At 49.1% G+C, this 20076-nt stretch overlaps 1 protein-coding gene across 1 annotated transcript in view; it reads right to left on the reverse strand.

Moving 5' to 3' along the window:
* Positions 1 to 20076, reverse strand: part of RAP1GAP2 (RAP1 GTPase activating protein 2) — a 186742-nt gene that overhangs the window by 41706 nt on the left and 124960 nt on the right. The window contains exons 4-11 of the mRNA XM_082605378.1: positions 18234 to 18269; positions 13460 to 13504; positions 12694 to 12726; positions 12068 to 12280; positions 10733 to 10836; positions 4234 to 4312; positions 3414 to 3467; positions 425 to 508 (exon numbers count right to left, since the gene is read on the reverse strand). Coding sequence (XP_082461504.1) covers positions 425 to 508; positions 3414 to 3467; positions 4234 to 4312; positions 10733 to 10836; positions 12068 to 12280; positions 12694 to 12726; positions 13460 to 13504; positions 18234 to 18269 — 648 coding nt within the window. The remainder of the gene's footprint in view (positions 1 to 424; positions 509 to 3413; positions 3468 to 4233; positions 4313 to 10732; positions 10837 to 12067; positions 12281 to 12693; positions 12727 to 13459; positions 13505 to 18233; positions 18270 to 20076) is intronic.

Raw genomic sequence — 20076 nt, forward strand, 5'->3', positions numbered from 1 at the left:
GCAGAGAGCATACAGCTGATGCCAGGACACTACTCAAGTCTGGGGAGCCAAAGCTAATTCCCAGCCAGGAGAGTGGTGGGCAAGGAGAAAGCAGCCTGTGCTCATCCATTCCCTCCACCCAGTCTGACTTTTCTTGTGACGAACAGCTCATTGTTACATGTAAGCCGAGGGAGCCAGGAGGAATTAGCATTCACTGCATGAAAAGCTACATTACCGTTTAAGGGATCTGCAGGCCTTTTTGAGAGCAGCAGCCCACCTTGAAGATTCTACCACCTCCAGTCTAATTCATACATGAAATGTGGTCACTGTGTTCAGAGTATTTAAGAACCTAATGCAGGGCTCTTGTGCTTGGGGGATGGGAAAACAAAAGTCCCCAGGCAGAAACCACAGGATCTAGTGACCAGTATGGATTCGTGATGCTTACCTGCCTGGCTTTTTGATAAATGACCCCAAATTTGAAGGTGTTGTTGACGTCATGCTCATCGTAGGACACGATCATTTGGGAGGCCTGGAAAATGTGGGAAGAAGAAATCAGATTATTAACTTGGAGGCAAAACGAAGAAGCAAGTGGAAGGGGAAGTACCCATTTTGGTGGAGAACATGCCCCCCTGATATGAAACATCCACACATGGAGGAAGAGAAAGGGTGAAGTCCAAAGTACACGGTCAAGATGCAACTTCAAAGGTCTCAGCTGTTCCCAGCCCCTGGACTTCCGCCAGTGGTGACCAAACCTCTGGATCACCCATTCCATTTCCCTCCAGATATGCCAGCCAAGGCCTGGACACACAGGCAGTCCAGCAGGACATGGGGAACTGACTTTTCCCCAGTGTTTTATCTGGGGAGTAAAAAGTGAAGCCGGCGGGCTTCCCTGGTGGCGCAGTGGTTGAGAGTCCGCCTGCCGATGCAGGGGACGCGGGTTTGTGCCCCTGTCCAGGAGGATCCCACATGCCGCGGAGCGGCTGGGCCCGTGAGCCATGGCTGCTGGGCCTGCGCGTCCAGAGCCTGTGCTCCGCAACGGGAGAGGCCACAACAGTGAGAGGCCCGCATAATGCAAAAAAAAAAAAAAAAGTGAAGCCGGGACCCCAAAACCAGTCAGCGAGGAGGATGCTAGCTCCAATTCCACCTCTAAGCAACAGTGTGAGTTTGAGCAAGGCACTGCTCCTGCCCAGACTTCACTCCCCTTTATCCATAAGATAAGAGGTCTCTAAGGAGGAACATACGCTAATTCAACATGCAAAGAAAAAATGAACAAAAAAACCCTGACCACTGGTTCCATCTAATTTTCTATTGTGCTTCAAAGAGCTGGTCAGAAACACTAAGCTCTCATTTTGAATCCACTGCTTTCACCTGTGCAGCTTTGAGCGAGCCACTTAACTTCCCTGGGCCTCAGTTTCCTCATCTGTTTCTTTATTTTTATTATTATTATTTATTTATTTATTTATTGCCATGCTGCGCAGCATGCGGGATCTTAGTTCCCCAACCAGGGATCGAACCTGTGCCCCCTGCATTGGAAGTGCGGAGTCTTAACCACTGGACCACCAGGGAAGTCCCTCCTCACCTGTTCAATGGAGACGTGTGGCTGTGAAGATTCAGGGAGATCAAGCACATGAAGTGCTGAGCACACAGCAGCTATTATCATCATCATCTATGTAAACCCTCCAGAAAGATCAGAGTTGGACCAGCTTGTTAGGAAACACAAGACTTGGGGACTATTGGGATGGTCTCTGCAATAAAAAGGGGGGATTCGACCACATGTTTTGCTACAGGAAGAACCAGGCATGACTTTTGGGCCAGAGTATGTGGCCCATGTCAGGTTGTCACCCCTGACATATCTCTGTGTGGCTCTCAGCTGCCTGAGGAAATGGACACTTCTCAGCTCCCCCTGGAAGAACAGCGCTGCCCGACCCCAGAGGGCGCCCCCCACTCTGGCGTGGGATGAGTCAAAGGCTTGGAGCAGTTGCCCTGCCCGGGAAGAGGCACCCGGTCATGGACACCTTCCAAGGAACATTCTAAACTCCGTGAATTGTAAAAACACACACACATCTCAGCCAGATTAACATCCCTGCCGGACGAAGCAGTCCTTCCAATCTAGAAAACATGAAAATACAGCTGCTCTCCCATTATTACCAGAGCCGGAGGCTTTCCAAGCTATAGAGAAAACTATGCAAAAATGAGAGTCATCGGGTTCTCTCAGTGGCTGTGATTTGACAGCAAAAATTGCCAAACTTGTAGTTAAGTTAGGGCTTTATGATGGGGTTTTGATGTTTGGTTAAACCTCACAAATTCAGCTTTAATTATAAAGGGGAGGGCAGTCTGAATGATAGAAAATATTCCATGGAGCACAGCATCTTACTGGGAAGCGCCTACAGATGCTCGGGGGGTAAAAGAGGTGTCTGAGAGAAGGGCTCTGGCACATTCTCTGTGCAGGAGAGGACCCTGCCATTAGGTCAGCCCCCGCATGGGGACAAATAGTGTGTCAAGCCCAATTGTGAAGATATGAGGCTTCATTCCAGGCGGTTCTGGGTATCCCAGCCAGGACAGGACCCCTCTTCCCTCATCAAACGTCTCACCTCCTGGTTCCTGGCTGTCAGAACTGGGACTTGGAATGGACTGAATCAGCGCCAGCCAGCCTGCCGCAGCAAGCCCCAGCCGGCCCATGGTGGATGCTCGGAAGCACTGCCCTGCTCCCACGGCCTCTCCCCAGGCTCGCAAAGCAGCAGCCAGTGCCTTGGGTCTCCTCCTATGGCCTATTTAAAGCGATTCCCTGTCCATGGGTGATTAAGTCCTCTCACAGCATAATTGCTCTTGAGCGGGCTTGGGAGTTTGTTTTGTTATTATTGCTCTTCTCCCCACCCACACCCCGACATCAGAACTGGGGTCAAGATCAGGCCAAGCCTAAGGAAACTGTTAACAGAGAACCAGCCAAGTTTATTAACTAGGGGGCCGGCGGAGGCTTGTAAGGCCTCAGACCTGTAGTAATGCTGGCAACAGGGAGCGGAGGTCTGGCCTTTTATTTCTTAGTGGGGTTCTGCCTTCTGCCCGCCTCGCCCCCTTCCTGATGGCTAACCAGGTCTGTAGCAGCCCCCCAGCTAGAGGCAGAATCACTCCCCAGCCGGGCACTGGCCTCAGGCAGGTACGACCAGACTGAGAAGCTGCACCATTGCTACCCGTCTGCCACCTCCACACAGCTGGGGACCAATTCCAGCGGGCTGGGGACCCAGGCGTGGCTGAGGATGGGTTTCCAGCAGATCAGTTTGTGAAGGGGTGGGCAGGGAGAGGGGGAGACATGGAGGTTTATCACGGAGACCCCGCAAAACCCCCCAAGATGCAGAGAATGTCCCACAGAGCCACAGGCGTGCAAATCCGTGCCAAATGGCAGAGCCCTGAGCAAGGGGAGGGGGGAAGGTCCTCACCTTGGGGTACAGGACAGGGTTGAATTTCAGCCCCACTGCGTCGTCACAGAAAGCCTAAGCAGGGAGAGAGAAACACACAGCTCAGGGGCCATGTCCATGGAGGGCACCTGCGCTCCTCTGCCCACCAAGAAGAACAGCATGAGGCCAAGACCTGCGGGGGTCAGGGGGCCTGGGGTCAGATCCTGGTGCTACTGCTCACTCGCATGTGGTCAGGAAAGTCAAGGGACCTTCCTGGGGTTTCCTGCTGAAGTGAGGCCACCGAAGGTATCCGACACAGTTCTGCCTGGCATTCCCACTCCCAGAGTGTGGGTCCAACCCCACCCAGATGACCATCCTTCTCACCCCACTTTGATCACTCAGTTTCCAAGTTCCCAGGATCCCAGAGAAGTGACATGGGCCCCTCTACCAGCTGATGGCTCCTTACCTGGGGGGGGGGCCCTCCATCTCAATCAACAGCCCGGTCATCCCTCCACCCAACCGTCCTCAGCTGTGAAGTCTCCCCAGCTGCCTGTATTCTCCAGGCCTGTCTCTCCATTTCTCTTGTCTCCTGAACTAGCTGTGAATTTGGGGGCAGAGACCATGGATTACCCTGTTCCCTGATCAGCCTCAGCAGCGAGGATGAGATGGGCAAGGTGTAGAGGAAAGGGGGGCATCCGCCAACCGCTCCCCCCAACCGCATCCATGCAGTCAAGGGCCCAAGAGGACAATGGCCTTCCCCTCCCCAAGGGCAGAGTCCACCCAGGACGAGCCTCCGCCCCTACCCCAGAGGCCAGACCTGGCCTAAAAGAGGAAGCCACCTCCTCTCAGTGTCAGCTTTTACCTTTGCAATCTGAGGGACGCTGGGCAACTTGCTCAGTCCAGCCAAGGGGATCCGCTCATGTACTGTCTTCACTTTGGACCTGCACACGTGGATGAGGATGAGAAAGGGGTGTCCACAGAAATGGAGTCAATGAGGAAGGTGGCTGAGGTCACGCCAGGCCACAAGGCAGGTACTTGCTTCACGTCACCCTGGGTCAGACCTGCCTCATTCCACTCAACCCAGGCATTGGGCGCTGCACTCAAACTGGAAAATGGAGTACTACTTAGGGACCCCATGGAAATGGATACTCAAAGAACCTGCCTGGTACAGCTGACTGCAACTGAAATACGGAAAATGCAAATAGCTACCTTCAAGTTCGACATTACTTTTTTGTTTCTTTGTGGGTTTTTTGTGTTCTCCAGAAGAACTGGGCAGAGCTTCTGGACATATTTGGGTCTGACATGCAATTAAACCTTTATGAAAAGAAAAACTAATATTTGAAAATCTGGATTTACGTAAAATATAGATGGGATGAAAGTTGCTTTATAAAGGGATTCACCATAAGGCTAAATTTAGCCTGTTCCCCTGATTCATTCAGCACATTATGAAAGTGTTGAATTCTACCGAATGCTTTTCTGCATCTGCTGAGATAATCATATGGTTTTTAATCTGTTAACCTGGTGGATTACATTTCTCTTGAGCTATATTTTCAATCCATGGGTAAAACTCCTCTTGCTTATGATGTATTATTTTTTTCATAGCCTGCTGAATTTATTGTTATTTTATTTAGAGTTTCATATCTATGTTCAATAGCAACACTGGCCTATTTTATTTTCTTGTACTTCCCTTGTCAGGTTTTGATATCCAGGTGTTACTCCAGCCTCGTAAAATGGCTGGTGAGCATCTCATCCTTTGAAATAGTTTGTATACCATAGGAATTTTCTGTCCCTTAAAGGTTTGCTAAAATTTGTCAGAGATTTCACAGACAAATCTCTGGGCCTGCTGTTCTTTGTTGGGAGGATACCTGTGGCTATCAATTTGGTTCTTTTTTTTTTTTTTTGGCTGCTTTGGGTCCTCGTTGCTGCACAGTCTTTCTCTAGCTATGGCGAGCGGGGGGCGGGGAGGCACCCTTGTTGCGGTGTGCGGGCTTCTCATTGTGGTGGCTTCACTTGTTGCAGAGCACAGGCTCTAGGCGCGTGGGCTCAGTAGTTGTGGCGCACAGGCTTAGTTGCTCCGCGGCATGTGGGATCTTCCTGGACCAGGGCTCGAACCCGTGTGCCCTGCATTGGCAGGTGGATTCTTAACCATTGCACCACCAGGGAAGTCCCCCAGTTCAGTTCTTTAATGGTGAATGTTTAGGTTTTCTACTCCTTATTGAGTCACTTTTGGGAATTTACGGGTTTTTTCTATAAAATTATCCATCAAATGCATTGATATAAAGTTGTTTTTGGTATTCTCTTAAGATTTCATTTCTATTTGTAGTTGTGTCCCTTCCTTCATTGTGGAAATAGTATCTGTTTGTATCTTTTCTCTGTTTTCCTTAGTCAGCCCTTGCTGGGGGTTTAGTTTATTAATCTTTTCAAAGAGATAGCTTTTGGTTTTGTCTATTACCTCTATTCTTTTTTTATTTTTGCTTTCTACTTCACTAGCTTATTCTTGCCGTTTTTATTTCTTTCCTTCTATTTTCTTTGGGTTTTTTTTTCTACTATTCTTTTCCTAACATCCTGACCTGCATGCTTACACACTGAATCTTTCTTCTTTTTTAAAAATGCATATAAAACTATACATCTCTCCCTAAGTACCACTTTAATTGCATCCCACACATTGATAGGTAGTTTTGTTTTTTGTTTTTTGTTTCTTGTTTTTGCGGTACGCGGGCCTCTCACTGTTGTGGCTTCTCCCGTTGCGGAGCACAGGCTCCGGACGCGCAGGCTCAGCGGCCATGGCTCACGGGCCTAGCCGCTCCACAGCACGTGGGATCCTCCCAGACCGGGGCATGAACCCGCATCCCCTGCATCGGCAGGTGGACTCTTAACCACTGCGCCACCAGGGAAGCCCCGATAGGTAGTATTTTCATTGTCACTTAGTTCTAAATATTTTGTCAGTTTTTTGCGATTTCCCCTTCAGCACCTGAGTTATTTAAAAGGGTTTTCTTTATTTTTTTAACTTTCCAAATATATGAGTTTTATCTTTCAGTATTTTCATTGTTGATTTCTAGTTTAATTTTTGTATATTCAGGAAACATACCTTATATATTAATTATTTGAAATTTGCTGACTTGATACATGGACTTTTTTTTCATGTTCCATCTGAGCTTGAAAAAGAATATATTTTTTTTCTCTTTTGTTGAGTTCAAGAATGTATGTTACAAGATCAAATTTGTTAACTGTGTTGTTCAAATCTTCTATATCCTCACAATTTTTTGTCTGCTTGGTCCATTGGCATCTGAGAGATGTTACTGAAATCTCCCACTATGAGGATTTGTCTGCTTCTTATATTCCTATCCGTTTTTGCCTTTTTAAATTCAAGACTTATGTTACTAAATACAAGTTCACGACTGTTAGATCTTCCAGGTGGACTGTTCTTTTGATAATCATGTAGGCTGAGGCCTCTGAGGGGTCCAGTAAAGGGCATCCTTCTCTGCCCAAGTTATGAACAAATACAGAAAAAAGAAATTAAAAGTAATTTGGGAATTAAAATAACTCCTTTGGCACTGACAAAGCTGAAGAGGAAGCACATGAGCTTACTGTGAAGGTGCAGTGGGTCTTCTGACTACACCCCAGAGTTACCCCCACACCCACAGGCAGTGCTGGGCAGGGGCAAGCCTCCTCTCGTGGGGTCTGCTCAGGTGGGACTTACAGCACAGGGAGCAGGGGGAATGCCCTGAGGGCAGCTAGCTCCAAGAGGGAAAGGGAAAAGGACACAGCTATACACATCAAGTTCTTACTCCCAAATTTAGCCTTGTATCAAGGGGGTGAAGAGAGCCAGGGGTGCCACACAGAAGTGTTCCCTTCACAGAGCAAGAAAATCAGGAGTAGGGAAGGATTCCCAAGTTACAAAGGAGTGTTCCTTTTATCCCTACTAACACTTTTTCCCTAAAACTCTATTTTGTCTGATATTACTATTGCTCACCAGCTTTCTTGGTTAGTATTTCTCCAGCATATCTTTTCTTATTTCTTTATTTTAAATCTTTCCATGTCGTTTTTCTTTAGACATGTCTCTTATTAAGTAGAATATAGCTGCATTTTTAGTTCAGTCTGATAGCCTGATATTTTCATAGGCTAATTTATACTTGTGATTACTAATGTATTTAGAATTACTTTTATCATTTTGTGTTTTTAATAACCCTGTGTTTTCTTTTTACAGAAACTTTACAGAAGTTTCTGTAACTTCTAATACACATATTTATATTTTTCCAACAAACTCTAAACTTACTTGCTATCTCTCTCCTGAGGAAGGAGGGGACACAATAGCTACTGAACTCTTCCCTCCCACTGTCCTTCCTACATTTGTTTATAAATTTAATTCAAGAATCCTTTTTTTAAAAAAAAAAATACTTCCTTTTTCCAGTCAGTAATTAAACTTATCAACATAGTTTACCTATTTCTTCTCACTTTTTAGTTGCATCTTTCCTTTTGGTTTCTCTTTTCTTCTAGATTAAGTACATCCTTTAGTAATTCTTTCAGGGAGAGTCTGTAACTGATATATTCCCTTCATTTTTTTAAATACCTGAAACAGCTGTCTACCACCACTTTAAAGATATTGTCCCATTGTCCCGTGGCTGATAAGAAGTCTGCTCTCAGCCTAGCTGTCATTCACAAATAATCTGTCTTTATCCTTAAGTATCTTTAAAATTTCCTATTTATCTTTTTTTTTGCAGTACGCGGGCCTCTCACTGTTGTGGCCTCTCCCGTTGCGGAGCACAGGCTCCGGACACGCAGGCTCAGCGGCCATGGCTCACGGGCCCAGCCGCTCCACAGCATGTGGGATCTTCCCGGACCGGGGCACGAACCCGTGTCCCCTGCATCGGCAGGCAGACTCTCAACCACTGTGCCACCAGGGAAGCCCTGGTGAGTCATTTTGATCTGCAGATTTAAGTCTTCAATCAGCTAAAGAACATCCATTATCCACATGTTTAATTCCTGTTCACTATCCTCCACATTCATTATAATTTTGCTTATCACTTTATAGTTGTTGTGTTTACCTTTGAATTATGTGAGAGCTTCTTAAGCTTATTCTCAATATTACTAACTGGGTTTTCCACAAAGTTGATTCTGCTCTTTACTGTTTGTAATATCATTTAGAATTCTTCCTGGCCATTTTTAGTTTTTTTATATTATTTCCTTAATTTAACCAGCACCTTCTTCATATCATTCTATTGCCTTAATCTTTTGTCTTTAAAACAGTTTATTTTTTTCTATAAGTCTGCCAAAAACACAAAGTTAATAGATATCTAAATTTTATTTGGCTTTCTATAACAAATCCTTTTCAAAGTTTCCCTGCCTTCTAAATGCTAGGTTATACTTTTTTAGATGCAGAATCTTTTCTTTTACCAAACTATGAGGGTTTTTTTTTTCCCCCTCTCCTTCTTTTTATATCCAAACTTGAAAAAGGAGACATCTACTCAGGCTTGTTATTTATCTCCAAACTGTGAGTAGATTCTCCTTGGCAACTCTCATGGCACACACAGATGCTGTTAGAATTCTCTCCTCAGATTTTAGGCTAGAGAGCTGGCTGTTATAAGACATCAATTAAATAATCCAGAAGCCTGCAGGGAATGAGGAAGAAGCTGGGAGAGGAGTCACTGCCAGCGGAGGAATTTCATCTCTGCATAATTTCTTCTTTGTGCCTGGTAAAGTTACTAGGCTGTGGGACCAATTTTTTTATGTCTGGTTTTCAATTTGGCCATTACTCTGGGTACACGATGTGATTATCCAACTCCTAGCTGGTGAATGGCTTCTCTCTGCCACCCCACTCGCTGGATTTCTGTTTGGGAGAGCCACATTTGAGCTTGGGCTCCCCAGGGCACTGATTTCAAATGCTATTGACCCCAAACAACAAAAGGGGTTCCACGTAGAAAGACCCCTGACTGTTCCAGGGCTCACCCTTACTTCTAAACAGCACAGAATTGTCCCCAAATCTCCAATTTCACATATTCCCACACTACATTGCTTTCTAAGGAAGAAGCAATGGGGTTCAACTCTCAATATCACCTACATTACAGTCCTAACTACCCCACAGATGACAAAAAAAAAAATCATCAAAGTATGTTGCATGCTGGGCATCTTTCTCTCATTTTTAGTCCAGGTGCAGCATTTCAGATAGGCTATATACTAGAAAAAGAGGGTTAGATCCTTGTGTTCAATTATCTTCTTACTCAGGAATTCTACCCAACCTGGGTCTGATTTTTATTAAGAAAGGAAGTAATTTTCTTTACAGAGGTTCACCTAGCTCGAAATCCTATTAGGAGATGGGGATCCAGGTATTACTCTCTCATAAAATTGGCTCTAGCGATTTAATGGACTCTTCCTTGCCTTGCAAACATCATTTCTAGCCAGGTGAACCTCAGCAAAGAAAATTGCTTCCTTTCTTAATAAAGAGCAAACGAAAATTGGATGAGTGCTGACAACTTCCTTGTACCAGCCCCCCCTCTCACCTCTCCTATAGCAAGGCTATGTGTCCCTGCCCATCCCAAATTTATCTCAAAATCTGGGCAGAAAAAAAAAGAATGTTATTGCTCTTTTCCAAATACCTTCAAGGACTTCCACTTAGATTCACAAATATGGACTGGGAGCTTGACAGGCTCATGGCTAAGCACCAGCACTGGTCTTCCCAGCTTCTCCACCAGCCCACCAGGGACAGAGATAAATAAGACAGACTCTGTGCACCCACAGCGTCCTGTGTAAATCACTAAAATAATACCTGCACCACATATTAAACTCCTCCATGTTCCTCTCCACTAGACGATAAGCCTGCAGAGAACACAGACCATCCCTCTGTCATTATTGCAAAGGAGGTTCTACAAAACACGTTAGTCACACCAAACAGAAACCAGTTCCAGTTCCTGCCCTTGAGGAGGTCATATTCCAGAGAGAGGTCCCCAGCTTAGCTGTGAATCAGTGCTCCTGTTGTGACCACGACTCCGTCTCGGGTGCACACAGATGCTTTGGGATCTATTTTCCCTGACTGGCTGCACACCGTAGGTAGTATTCTGGCAAACCCTCTCCCGGGACAGGTTGGAGTTGCATCTCAGCAGGATAAGCCATCTTCCTCAGAGTCCCAGTCCCCACAAGAGAGGCAGGTTGGGGTGCAGTCTAGATGACCTTGAACCAGATACCACTCTGACTCCCGCAATCAGCCCCAGGCATAAACACCTGGTCTCCCTGCCTGGCAACTCAGACATAGCCCCAAGATTCCAGCCAGGTCTGTTTCCCCAGCACACCCAGAGCAGACTGGTCAGACTGGTATTTCTGGGTCCTGGCCACTAGAGGCGTGGCCTCTAACAGTGCAGAAGCCCCACCTGAGAATGATCCGAAGGTACTCAATACCATCCGCCTCCTCACACTTGATGGACAAGAGCAAGTTCCCCAGACTGCTGCCGGTACAGTAGAAGTTTAGATGATCCTAGAGACAGAAATCAGGTGTTAGCGGGAAGGAGGGGGCCCTCCAGACATGTTCCCCCAAATCACCTCCTTCACCAGGAGTCAGAAGCCCCGGAGCAATGAGGAAGAGAAGGCTGCTACTGCTGTGGCTGCTACTGGTGATGATGGGGGGAGGGGGGAGGAGGGGAAGAAGGAGCAGGGTCACAGTAAGAGGCCCAACTGAGTCCCAGGACGTGCCAGGCACTGGGCTGAGGGCCTAAGAGCCCTTATCTCCTTTAATCCTGACTACAACTTCATGCAGGAGAAAACATCATTATCTCCATTTCACAGATGGGTAAATCAAGTCCAGAGTTGTTAACTGTCCAGGGTCACACAAATAATAGTGAAAGATCCAGGGTTCAAACCCACACCTGTCTTGACCAAAGCCCAAGTTCTTCACCACAAGATATCGAGTCCACTTCCAGGGGCAAAGCTGGACTCTGTGTCTACAAGTCCAGATGCAACGCTTGCCAATTCAGACTATTTGTGGGAATAAAGCTAGGAGGATCACTGGCCCTCCACCCAAGGGGAGCCAGGAGGTCCTCCAGACAGTGGGTCTCTTCCTGGCCCAGGGAGCCCATACCAGACAGGCCATATCAGGATGCGGCCCTCGAATCTGCACTTTAACACATTCCCCAGGGGGTTCTGATGCAGCTCCTAAGACTGCAAAGCTGCCTTAGGCCGGAGATTTCCGGAATCTGCCTTCGGGATTTCCAGAACCTGGCAAGTCTAATGGGCAGGATATATTTAAAGAAATGTAACTTTGTCACTTTTAAGCCATCAGAGGCTCACAGCACACCATCCAGTACAAGTACTCAGGGGGACCTGCTTGAATGAGGACACGAGAGACTTGTACCATTTTGACAGAAACAGACTTCCAAGGTGTGAGAACCTATTTGTCCCTTCCACCCTCCTTCACTCCCAAACACTACCCATTCCATCACCTCCTAAAATATTTGTTGGGGGTGATCCCCACCCAGACTCATCACACCAAGAGCCTTCCTAACTTCTGCACACCCTCTGTCCACCCCATCCCTGCCCAGGAGCACAGCCAGTCACACCTCTCCAAGAGGACACAGGCAGGCAGCAAGGACCGGGAGGGCGACTTCGAAGAGGAGAGACAGAGATAAAGGGGCAACTGGAGAGGAACGCTGGGTTCCTGGGGCCCTCCCCCTCCAAAAGCTATTTTTGCCCCCGGGCCCCCTGGGCCTCACCTTCCCCAGGAAGTGCCTGCGGTAGGCCCTGGCTTCACCCTTGCACTCGAGCTTGTAGCCAAACGTGCTGGGGCTGAGGTTGTCCTCTTCCTCCTCCTCACAGATGCTGCTGCCCAGGGAGGTCGGCGTGCTCACGTTCTCAGGGTCCTCAATCCAATAGCCCCCAAACTGGGGCAGGACGATCAGGGGGTATGGGCCTCCCTTCTCCACCACCTAGAGGCAGAGGGAGGGTCTTGCACTGCAGCCTGCCCTGGGTCTGCAGGAGGCGGGGAGAGGTGCCAGTCGGGGTGCCCTCCAACTTCTGAACTGCTCCAAGGAGGGGATCCCGTCTTTGAGGCCAAAAGCAGCAACATGAACCCCTCCCCTAAGCCCTACAACGTCTCCAGCTTCACCAAACCTGTAGTTTCAGAGATGCAAAGCTTGGATGGGTACCCCCAATTTAAACATGGAAAAGCTGAGGTCGCAAAGGGAAAGGTGGCAAGAGGCCTCAAGCCCTCAAGTCCCAGGGCCAGGGTTCTCTCCCACGTGGGGTGGGGCAGGGACCATCAACATCATCACCGTCAGCTCCCCCGGCACCCCCCCAAAGACAGGACCCAGAGCTGCAGTGCAGCCAGGGGAGTTCCTACCTCGTCGATGCTGGGGTACGGAATGTAGTCGTCCTGCAAGACAAACCACACAATGTCACCATTAGTCCCGGCAATGACCAGAAAGTTTGATCACTGTTTCCATTCCCCTCTACACTCCTTACTCCAGATGGGGTAAGGAGTAGGCCGGGGGGCCTGGCAGGCTGCACCAGGGCTTTGGGAGCATCAGTGGGAAGAACACCGGACAGAACAGCCTAGAGGCAGCTCTGGGATCTGGCTTGAGCTCTTCCCCAAACTGACAGAACCTGAGTGCAAACCCTGCCAGCTGAAGATGCAGTATGCAGAGCGCTGAGTCCCACACTCCTGTGACCCAGCTTCTCACCCTAGGATGCTGTAACAGGAAGATGACCTCTGGTCCCACCTAGCCCCCTCCAGGAAAGGGGGTTAACCTCTAAGTGATAAGCTGCGTGCCTGGGCCCTTGGCAATGGAAGCTGAAGCTGAGAGCTGATGCCTCCGGAGCCTGGAGCATAGAGCCAGACACCCCTACATGCTGCATGCGGTCCGTTTGCAGGAGCAGGTGCAGAGAAGCCAAGCTGAGCCACAAGCCTTGTCTCACCAAGGCCTCCACCCCAGCACACCCTGAAGCTGCCCCAAAGGCGTCAAGCCAGGGCCCCCCTTGCTGCCCACTGTGCACCAGTCAACACAGTGTGGCCACTTAAGTGGCTCTTGGTGAAAATAAGAGTTAGTGTAAGATAGCAGACCCCAGCATGCCAGCTCTGTCCCCTGCCTGTCACCCACCCAGCCCACCTTGTTCTTCTGGGGTCCCGGCTTCTGCTCTTCAAGCTTGATCCCCTGCAGAAACAAGGAAAAGAGGATCCATGGAAAAGCAAAGGTCACAGAAGACAGGCCAGAGGAGTCTATCAGTAGCAGCTGCCTTAGCTGGGGGTTAGTAACAATAGCAGCAACAGCTGGCAGGTGCTGGGCCCTCACACACTCAGGCCTCACAGCAGCCTCAGGCAAGGCAGCAGCGCAGGGGGTTAAGGGCGTGGGCTCAAGCCAGATCACCAGGATTCAAATCCCAACACTGCCGCCTATGACCTGATGACCATGGGCAAGTCACAAAACCCCTCTGTAGCTCAGTGTTCCCATCTGTAAAATGGGAACGAAAACGTCACCTACTCTTGTGGTGAAGATTAAATGTTGAGAGTGTGTTAAGCCCTTGGAAGACTGATCACTATATAGTAAAACTACGGGTAGGCAGCATTTTCATCCTGGTGCTTAAATATCTCCACCAGGCTCTCTCAAAGCCAGTAGGTGATGGGCGAGGATAGGAACCTGCATCTTCGGGTGTCTTCGATGCCCACATGTTGGACCTCATGCCACACCAGCCCCCCCCCCCGGTGGGAAGGTCCAAGGGTGACAGGCAGGCCACCTGGTCCTCATTCTGCTGCTGTCGTACTATCCATGACCCTTGACAAAGTTGAGCCTCTTGCAGCCTCCATGGCTTCATCTGCAAAATGAGGATTCTAACACCCACCCTCCCGCCTCACAGATGTGTCACCACAAGGGACAGGTACCATGACTGGGCCTGGATTAAAGGGGATCATCTGCATTTATCTGGAAAATGCTCTTCCAGGGAGCCGGGCCCGGTCCTATAGTCACGTTCTGAATTAACTAGGCTTTGAGGGAGGGGGGCACATGGTGTTCCCAAGATTGTTTGAATAAATCCAATGAGGGTGTGAGACGCTGGGACACACAGGGACACACTAGGAGAAACAGGTCCCCTCTAGAGAGAAGAGTGTCCAGAAGCGGCTGCTGCCTGATCATAATAATACACATCAGCATCTTGGCCTTCCATGGCGCTCCCTCTGTTGTCTCCTTTGAAGCCCTCAGCACCTATTTCCGACGAGGAAACTGAGGCCCACGGAGTAGGTTGCTGGCCTAACGTCACACAGCTTGTGAGTGTCAGCACCTGGATTTGAAGCTGGACTGTGTGTCTACAAGTGCATGGTCCTATCCCACAGCTCTCAGAGCCCAGGACTCCTGCTGACTGGGTGGATTAAGACTTGGGCTTCTCCACACTTGGCAGGGCTGAGTCACCTGCGGCGCTGTTCAAGAGGGCATCGGAGGGCGTGGGAGGACCCCCTCCCGCTGGACAGGTGGTCCTTTCCACACACAGGGATAAAAACCACCTGAGTGGCCAGCAGACCCTGTCCAGGGAGGCAAACTGGGCGGATGGGGATGGGGGTGATGTCAGGAGTTTGTTTTGCTTGTTCTGCACTAGTCATCCCTGCCTGGGAACAGCCCCAGGGCAGGACAGCAAACCTCCTCCTGTGCCTTCCCCCACGACAGAGCCACCACGCAGCACTGGGCCGTCTCTGTGTGTCATTCTTTGCAACAGGTATTATGATCATGCCCCCCTCCCCCATCCCCAGCCGTGAAGACACTGAGGCTCAGAGAGGTAGAGTGACTTGACCAAGGATACTCAGCTAGAACTTGAACCTAGGACCAAAGGGATCCAAAGCTTGTGCACTCAGCCCCTGTTGCTTCACAGGGATTGTGCCCTTCTTCAAATCCCTAGACTCTCGGTCTGGGAGGTCAGGAGTCCTGGATCTTAGTTTCAGCTCTTCACAACTCTGAGTGCCCTGGATACTTCACTGCTCTGAGGCTCAGTCTTCACGTCCGCAGCATGAGAAAGGGCACCCACACTCAAGGACAGACTCCAGCCACACTTCATAGAAGCCACTTCCCATGTGAGTTTCATACAGGCAGAGGAGTTGGAAACTGTGGCCCCTCGGGGGCTGGGACCCAGTGGGCATGTGGTAGAGGCCCAAGCACTGGGAAGTCCAGTTTCAGCCACCAGCACTCTCAACTGAGATGAAATTGACCAACAGCCCAAGGGTGTCAGCCGCCTGCCGTGGAGACACACAGGAAGCAACCAGACCCCTGGGACTTCCCTGGTGGTCCAGTGGTTAAGACTCCACGCTTTCATTGCAGAGGGCGCGGGTTCAATCCCTGGTCAGGGAACTAAGATCCCACAAGCTGCACAGCGCGGCAAAAAAAAAAAAAAAAGACCCCTGTCCTTGCCAGGCTCCCAATCTAGTTGAGAGGACAAGCCAGCAGCCTCGAAACATGAGGACAATGAGGCCGGTTAAGTGGGGCTGGGGTCTGTGCTCAGAGAAGCCCTTTGTTGGGGAGGCCGGGGGCCCTGGCTAGCGGTGAGGGGTGAGTGGATAGTGGGAGCAACCAGAGAGAAGGCAGGGTGAGCCGCAAACTCCCCGCCAGCTTGCCAGAGTGCGGGGATTCCGTGGCTCGAGGTGAAGATCCCAGCTTTACTGAGCACCTATTACACACTGCCTCCCATCACTCACTGTCAAGGCCGGTGCCCTCCCTGTTTCCGCAACTTGACTGTACATTCCCTAAACGCACATAAATCAGTTTGTAGTCTACACACTGCTGGGCACAGAGCAGGATTTCCGCAACTTGACTGTACATTCCCTAAACGCACATAAATCAGTTTGTAGTCTACACACTGCTGGGCACAGAGCAGGATTTTAATAACTTGCTCGTGATGACGACACAACCACTAATAATAGTTTTCCCTCAAACAGTCCCTCCCCCTCCCCCCTTAGGGAGACCTGGCTTTCCCATGAGGACCACGCTTGCTGGTAGCAGCTGCCTTCTCAGCACCTCCACCTGCATCTCTGGCCCGTTGTGGGCACACTCTCTGCCTCTCCTCCTAGAGCTTCCATCACTACCGGATCCTCCTTCCTGGAGCCTGCAGCAGCTACTTAGGGTAAAGAGCACCATAATATAGTGGCTAAGCCTTGAAGCTACTTACTAGCCCTGAGCCCTTAAGTGTTTTATTTAATATCTCTGTGCCTCAGTTTTCTCACCTGTGAAATGGGGATAATAATAATAGACCTACTTCCTGTGGGCCTTGCCAGGAAGACATGAGATAACGCCTGTCAATCTCTGAGCCCAGAGAAGTGCTTCTAATACGTGGGCTATTATCAGCATCTTCTTCCCACCTACATTTATTAAGCCTTCTGGACCTCCCCCCCATATTCCCTAGGGCAGTGGTTCTCATTTGTGAGCCCTGACCCCTTGGTGAGGGGTGATTATAAAGGACCCCCAACACTGAACACTGATTTTTGTGCAATGCCTACAAAGTATTTACATATTTCTCATTTCATCCCAACAACCATGTAAGTGGGTATTTTACATGTAAGCGGGCATTCTTATTTATAGAAGCTGTGATCTTGTGATTTATAATAAGAAATATATATTTGGTCTCCATGCAGTTTGAGGCACAGAGCTCCTAAAACCCCTGGAATTTCCTAGGTGATCAGAGCAACGGGAGCATCTTTTGTTACAGCATTTGCACTTTTGTCCCTGATTCCTAAAACAGCTCCAGAGCCATAAAGGTGAAAGGAGTGTCTTGTTATAAGTTTATGCTAATGAGGTAACTTTTGGGAAGCCCCTAAGGATGGAGGCTTGTTGCCAGGAGAACCAACCCCGATTAGACGGTTGGAACTTTCAGCCCCACCCCCAACCTCCAGAGAGGGGAGAGGGGCTGGAGATTCAATCAATCACCAATAGCCAATGATTTAATCCATCATGCCCATGTAAAGAAGCCTCCACAAAAACCCAAAAGGACAGGGTTTTGGGAACTTCCTGGTTGGTAAACACATGCTGTGCCCAAAGAAGGCATAGAAGCTTGCACCCCTTCCCACATACCTTGCCCGAGGCCATTCTTCCATCTGGCTGTTCCTGAGTTACAGCTTTTTATAATAAACTGATAATCTAGTAGTAAACTCTTTTCCTGAGTTCTGTGAGCCACTCTAGCAAATTAATCGAACCCGAGAAGGGGGTCGTGGGAATCTCCGATTGGTAGCCAGTGAGTCAGAAGCACAGGTGCCAACCTGGACTTGGGATTGGTGTTGAAGTCAGGGGAGGAGGGTGGTCTTGTGAGACTGAGCCCTTCACCTGTGGGATCTGACACTCTCTCCAGGTAGACAGTCTCAGAATTGAGTGAAACTGTAGGGCACCCAGCTGGATTCGCAGAACTGTTTAGTGTGGGAAAACTGCCCCACGTCTGGTGTCAGAGTGAGGTGAGAACAGTGCTGTGAGTAGACAGAAAACAGGAGCGAGAAGCTTAGAAAAGGGAAGGAACTAGTGCGAGCAAGTATTAGGTGCAGGATTTGAACCCAGGTCTGTCTCCCACTCCGCTGCTCTACCTCGCAGACGTGAGATGAGCCCCCTAAGAAGGAGCTTTCTTTCCAACCCATTCCAGGAACAACGGACCCTCTCAAACCCGCCCCACATCCGTCTGCCCTGCTGGCAGGTTCTGTTTGTCTTCTCTCCATCCTTCAGGCGGGAGCCGTCCCAGAATCCTCTGTGCCGTTCGACATGGAAATAGCCTCAGGTGGGCCAGGCCATCAGGACTGTGAGTTCTCTCTTCTCTGCCCTCCCTCTAAGGACCCGAGTTTTGCCTGTGGGTTCTGCTGGTGTTGTGTCCGCTGAGGTCACTGCAGCATCCCCACCCGGTGCTTGGCTCCCCGACAATGAGGATGCTCACCTGCATTTTCTCCAGCATCTCAAAGAACTCCGCTGACTGAAAGACACAAAGAGGGCGGGGAGAGAAAGATGGGGCATCAGCCAGGAGGTCTGCTGAGAAAGCCTGTCCGTTGACTGTCTGGAAGCTCAACCCAGGGCTTCCCCCAGGGACAAAATTCATTTGGATCAAAGAGAAGATAATTTGATCTTGCCTTTGCAGGGCTGGAGGGCCAGAATACCCCATACAACAAGAGGGGGAAGAAAGCATGCCCAGGCTGGCAAATGGCCCTGGGGAGAACAGTTACTCAGTCTCTGTCAAGAGGGAGGGGTCCCTGGGAAAAGCCAAGGTCTGCAAAATGCCTGTCAGCCCTGGGATTCAGCCTCCAGCAGGATTCGTGTTTGGGATGTTTTCAACGCAACAGTGAGGCCAAGATGTCCCACACAAGTAGTTTTCCAACTTTTGTGGCAACACACAGCTCTTCTGTCTTCTCACAGAAGTCTCACTTAGAACTCCAACATACAAAACCAGTAAACGCACAGCTGCTCTGGCCAAGGCAGAGCCCCTGATGTGCCACCTCTGCCTGTCCCTGTCCCCTGTCCCCAAGGCACCTTTTGGGACCCAAGAACTGGTGAGCAAAACCTAAAAACCATTGAACTGCAGCCTCCAGTGGCCTGGATGGGTTATTTTTAAAATCGTAAACTACATAAATCCAAACTTTTAACCTACTTTGGTGCCACCCTTGTAAACTCCAGGTAAGACCAAAAGGAGAAAAAGTGGAATGAAAGGGTGAGGGACTGAAAGCTCTACCCTAATAAACACATGCAGAGGTTGCCCCAGAAGTGTCCCCACTTCCCGTTCTGTGAAAACAGCTACACTTTTTTGTCGTAAGATCACTGCCCACATCGGGGCACTGGCAAGCCACGAGTTAATGAGCGCCCAGAAGAGACAGTCCCCAGATGAATACGAAACAAAAGAAAGCAGTGAAAAGGAAGCATGTCCTTGTCACTTCTTCATGCACAGGCAGGGCATCCACCCTGCTTTCCTCTGCAGGCACCAGTGGGCCAGAATTGCCTGCAGCCCCGTCACCCTCAGCATTCTCAGAAGAGAACCACCATGGAAAGGACCCTTGTGGAGTTACCTGCAGGGACCTGGCCCTGCTGCAGACTCCAAGTGACCTCTCCCAGGCTAAAGGTGGCCCATCAGAGGCAAAGAGTCTCTACCCCCCAGCAGTTCAGGTTCCAGGGTCTGGAAACCCCACTTGTGAATGTACAGGGTTGAGGACAAGCTTGGGTCACCCACATCAAGCACCCTTGACCAGAAGCAGCCATCAAACACCCAGCTCTCAAACCTATCCTTCCCGCTTGTTCTGTGTATTCTTACCAACTCCAATCTCCAGGATACCAAGAATAATAGACATAAAGAACTTATTCAGATCAGTAAGCCTAAAAAGATGAGCAAAAAGAGGACAAGGAGGTAGAAACAATCAACAGTTTAAATACACAGACCTCTGACCCAACAATTCCTCTTCGAAGAATGTATACTATAAACACACTTACACATGAACACAAAGATGGATACAATATAATGGCCATTGCAGCATTTTTTTGTAACAGCAAAAAATGGAAACAACTTAAATGTAGGAAATTGGTTAGAATAAGCTACGTAGAATAAAATACAAATACTATGAAAGACTGTGTGCCAATAACTGAGATGAAATGAACAATTCCTAGCAATACACAAACTACCAAAACTGACTTGGGAAGAAACAGAAAATCTAAAAAGACCTATATTAATAAGGAGATTGAATTAGTAATCCAAAAACTACCCACAAAGAGAAGCCCAGGTCCAAATGGCTTCAGTTGTG

Source organism: Mesoplodon mirus (assembly GCF_964341445.2).
Source record: "Mesoplodon mirus genome assembly, chromosome: 18".
Lineage (NCBI taxonomy): Eukaryota > Metazoa > Chordata > Mammalia > Artiodactyla > Ziphiidae > Mesoplodon > Mesoplodon mirus.